The 5157-nt window shown below is 30.9% G+C and overlaps 1 protein-coding gene across 1 annotated transcript; it reads right to left on the minus strand.

The window, feature by feature from the left end:
* Positions 1–403: 403 nt before the first annotated feature.
* Positions 404–2280, minus strand: LOC105135820 (palmitoyl-acyl carrier protein thioesterase, chloroplastic-like). The gene is made up of 6 exons (XM_011040884.1): positions 1906–2280; positions 1680–1813; positions 1450–1563; positions 1203–1371; positions 951–1019; positions 404–862 (listed from the first exon to the last, which is right to left on the minus strand). The coding sequence occupies exons 1-6, from the start codon at positions 2278–2280 to the stop codon at positions 566–568; spliced, it is 1158 nt and encodes a 385-aa protein (XP_011039186.1). The 3' UTR covers positions 404–565.
* Positions 2281–5157: the final 2877 nt, after the last annotated feature.

A 5157-nucleotide genomic window follows, 5' to 3' on the forward strand; every position in this document is an offset into this window, starting at 1 on the left:
TATATGTGTGTGTATTATTTTTTTCATTGTTATTTTATTTTTGATCGAGTTAAATATATGTTGCTAGGATTGGATATCATGATCTTGTGATTTTCATTTCACAGTTTAATTTATAAAAAAATGTGGAATATATTAAATTAACAATTCAATGCTCATGGTAACCAAATTGATGACTACTTAAAATTGAATATTTTATTTTTTGGGGATAAAATTGCCATCTTTCAAATTAAAATGAAGAGAATAGCATGGTTTTTTTCATGGATTGTCATTAATTTTAAAATGTAAAATCAAGCTAAGTAGCTGTCACGTTGAACACCTGATGATGAATGTAATCAAAGCAACTATTCGTAGCAATTAAATGGCAAATAGCCAATGAACACAGTAGACAAAGCATGCTAAGCTCGCCCTCGTGTATGTCACTATGTCTTATACCTGATTCCTATCTAGGCTGTAGTGGAAGTATTAACATTCTTGTCTGCTAGAATGTTTATGTAATGACAGTTGCTACCATATATAGCCTAGCAGCTCTTCTTGGCATGAGCTCACTGGGTACCTAGTGCATAGTCTAGAGTTTTCTTCTCCAAATGGTTCGACCTCGAACAATCTCTTCACTTTCCTTATCTCCTGTAATCTGTAGAAGATGGGTGTATGCCTTGAATGATTTTCTGTGGTTACCATCCTGAAATAAAGCTGACGATAGTGAATCTTCATTGCCAACATTTCTGTCTTGATGCCTTTCTTCAAATCTCTCTTCTTCAGGTTTGCATAGTGATTCAACGACGTCTGAACTGCTGCATTCCCTTTTATACTCCAGAGTAATCCTGGTTAGCTGATAGTTCTCCAAAAACTTGTGCGGGATGGTCTGTATAGAAAGCGAGGATTACAATTCTCATGTTCTGCTATCCAGATTTTGTAATGAGATTGGTTTGCCAGGGTGATTATGTCTTTACCTCCAGCATCCAATTAACGTACTTGACATTGTTCAGATGGTGATTCATATCCAAGTCACTTCTCTTGGGCTACATAGACAACAGGCAACTTATCAGCATATTCCTGATCCTAGAATCTAGATTGAGGGCAAAAGCAGGATCGCTTCGTTGTTTGATTGTGCTTATATTAATGTTTTCTAGACCGAGAAAATTGTATGCGTATGATGGCGGAAGTCTATTTTTGATATTGAAGGTAGTAATATACTAAATCACCTTCAAGTTGCTGCTTGTAAATTTGGCATTCGTATCCAGCTTGTATATTTTTTCAGGAATTTCTTCTTCAAATGCTTTATTTTCTATAAACCAAGGTGAAATCTCAGCTCTGACTACTTCTGGCATCTTTGAAAGCCGTCTAGTTTGTTGGTTCATCATCACCCAAGTACTGTTTCAGATTTGCAACGCCTTAGTAGAGAAACCAAGAGAACCATGAAAGAAAGAATGAGGACGTTCAGAGTCATACCTTGTAGCCCGAACTAATACTTCTCCGGTGGCATCGCTTCTGATAAGCCAATCTCGCCGCATTCCATTTTTCCCTGATGGCCCGACCCATGTGTCAACCTCCATTACTTCACCCCTGCAAAAAACAGTTAGCTTCTCAAGTATCCACGTTTTTAACTCACCAAAATGTGACTAGACCTTTGCGATTCAATGCATCAATAATTTTCTTCCGTACAAGTGACGGTTAATTACCAGATGGGATATTCATCAACTTGAACTTGCATCCTTGTTACAACCCATATGAGGTTATTCCTTACCATGCCATGTGTGGTACCGAATCCATCACCTAGTAGCCCAGATACCCACACATGGTTCAATGCTGTTTCCTGCATCCTCACGAGAATTTCATAGTGAAATGTTTGAGAATGCTCTCAGTACTCTTCACAAAGACTAAAAATGTTTCTGTCAAGTAATTAACCTGAAGAAGGTTGAGAATGCTTTCCAATGTTGCAGTTTTATCAGCACCGACTTCATATGACCTTATAACAACAGTCTGTCTGTATCTAACACCCCCTTCAGTGATGGTCCCTTGACGAAATGGATCAACCAACTGCTTCTCGGTTGGGATATTTTGTCGACCTTTTGTTTCACTGACACGAGTCAATTCTGTAGCAGATGCAGCTGAGACAATTCTTCTTTGCTTACCAGTTACAGAACTTGCTCTGGACAATGCCTTTCCCTTGAGAGCCACTGTTGCAGTCCCATTCACTTCAGTTTTCCACTTTGTGTTATGTTTTGGAGTGCTATGAGAGCATGGAGTTGGACATAGAGCTAGATTATAGAGGGCATTCATTTCTTTCTTTCTTGATTTGGACTACGTACAACGGCTTTTATAGCTAGAGCTGGAAGAAAGTAACAAAGAGATGCACCTAGTATTTTGGAATGTTTGGTTTTTTCTTATGCCTTCTGCTGTCCTATAGCAAAATTGCGTGCATACTTACAGGTAGAATAAATTAGAGATGTGGATTTCCTCGAAGAATCTTTTTATGGGCTGTACATTGTGGTTGGTAGTTGAGAAGGAAACGCTTACGTTCATATTAGTTCTGTGATTTTGAAGGAAGTAATCTTTGAATCGATCGATAAAGAGAGTAGCAAAATTGCTGCTTTCTTTGGGGAGTCTGGAACCTTTCTACGAGAGAGAGGAGAATTTCCATGCAATCGACAAAAGTTGTTGGGTTTGGATCTGTGGTATGGGCCAAACTATGTAATGTTTGCATGTTGTGACCTTTTCCATGTTGGATACTACGTCTCGAGGAGGAAAATAATACAAGAAGAAAGAATATGCTTGCGTTTCTATAATTGCCAAATAACTAAATTATGATATGATGTTTTAGCCATGAAGATCTCGACATTGACAATAACGCATTTTAACAAGTACAAATATTTTTTAAAAATATATTAAAATAATATTTTTTAAAATTTATTACCAACATTAATCCATCAAAATAATTTAAAAATATTAAAAAAATAAAAAAATTTCAAATACATATTTTGACTCTCCGTTGTGTCTTGAAGATATTGTGCTGGGTAGAATTTATAACAACATAATTTTAAAATATAATCTAGAATAAGACTCGAGTTATAAATCAAAAGATTGGGTTTGAGTTATTCAAGTTGACTTCAAGATATTTTTTTAAAATAAAATAATATTATTTTAATTATTTTTTAAAAAAATTAATGAATTAATGTCAGATTTTTTGGATCAATTAATTTTTTTTCTTTGATTTTATTTTTTTTTAACCTGGATTGATTCATATTAAAAGTCTAAATCAATCTGGTTGAGCCAATGAATGAAAGCATTGGCTGATTCCAAACTAGTACGAGGGGCAAAACATGTCCACCTCTGGCGTAAGAGTTCCCTAAACATGTCCACCTCTGGCGTAAGAGTTCATTCCTGATTTCATATTTTTCTAGTTCCTTTCAATTCTGCCACTACTGGATTCAGTAGTGTAGTTAAAAAAAAAAATTCACAAGGTCTTAAAGTATTCACTTATTTAAAAAAATTAAATTCAAAATAAAATATAAATACAAAAAGTATTATGTATTAATTCAGCAGTGGATTTATAATAATATGTACGTAAATATTGTGTGCGTAAAAAATGCAATAATATACATAATTTTCATTATGAAAAGACAAAATGATTTAATTGCTTTAGTTTTACTCTAATGTTACTCCCAATTTAGTATTGATTTCGATGTTCGAAAATTAAAAAACAATTTATTTTTTATATTGCCTCCTATCTTCTTAAGAAACATTATATAATTATAGAATATTGAAAACACAAGTATCTCTCTCTCAAGACAAAAGAAAATGAGAAGAAAGAAAAAGATGTTATAAGTATCTATTAAGTATTGTTTTTTTTTAATTTATAATATAATTATTGAGCATAAAAAGAACACTATAAGTACCTATGAATTTCATAGATATACAATCATCAAATTATATTGTTATAGTTAGTCATTTACGAGTATAAAAATTTATAAGACACTGCAAGTCTTCATTGAAATACAAATTAAATAATGCATATAATATAATTTAAATTTATAATAGGACATAATGAGTATCTATTCATTATTTAACAAAACATGTATTTTGTTGATGATTTTATGAATTCACTATTTATTATTTATTTATTTTTAAAATTTTTATTCAACTTTCAACTTTTTATTTTTTCTTCACAAATTTATTATTTATTTTTTCTTTAAAGGATTTTTAAGTTTTTCTCTAATCCTTTTATTATAATTTATTAAACATACTTGGAGTTAATACTAAATATGTGTGATCGCAAGTGGTGGTCAATGCAATTATAGTTAATGCTAAATAAGTACCAGCGCTATGCAGTGAGATTAGATTATTATTATTCTTTGCTCTAAAACTAATGTTAATGTATTACAGGCATGTTTTAAAGAAAGAAGAAAAAATTGTGAATCATGTTATAAATTCAACTGATGTTGATTTTATTTCATTTTAATTAAAAATAAATAATAAATAATGATAATAAATAAATCAAATAAAACAATGACCATGATAACTTTAATTTTTTTTTCCAAAAAAAATATAACTCATTCCAAAAAGTGATCTTGGAAAAATGAAATTAGATAAAAAAAAAAACTTGGTTTAAATTCAAGTTAACATAATAAATCTATAATTTAGGTAATAAAAACAAGATAACTTAATAGAAAATAAATAGAAAAAAATTTAAAAAACTTGATTCTCAACAAACCAACTGTAGAAATATGAAATTAAAAAATAAATTAATAAAAAAAATTAATAAAAAAAAAAGTAAAACCAAGTAAGACAAACCTCGCAATCTAGATTAGGCTAATTAGATAACCCAACAAAATCCAAAATAAAAAAAAATAATGAAAATTATTTTTAAAAAAAAAACCAAGTTTTAAAGGGTGGGATTGAAAAAGATATTACAATTCCTTAAAAAAAAATTGACCCCTTTCTAGGTTATCCTACCAAAACCATAACATAGGTTATAAGATGGGACAACCATATAGAAAAACAAAAAAATAACCACAAGGCCTATTTTTACAGAACAAACCAATGTGAAATGATGATGAAATTATAAAAATAAATAAATAAATAAAATGATGTCAACTAGTGTTAATTTTTCAAAGTCATAACTTGAGTTATTAAGCTAGAAACACCTTATTTGAAAAA

This window comes from Populus euphratica, unplaced genomic scaffold (assembly GCF_000495115.2).
Source record: "Populus euphratica unplaced genomic scaffold, PopEup_1.0 scaffold221.1, whole genome shotgun sequence".
In the NCBI taxonomy this organism is placed as follows: Eukaryota; Viridiplantae; Streptophyta; class Magnoliopsida; order Malpighiales; family Salicaceae; genus Populus; species Populus euphratica.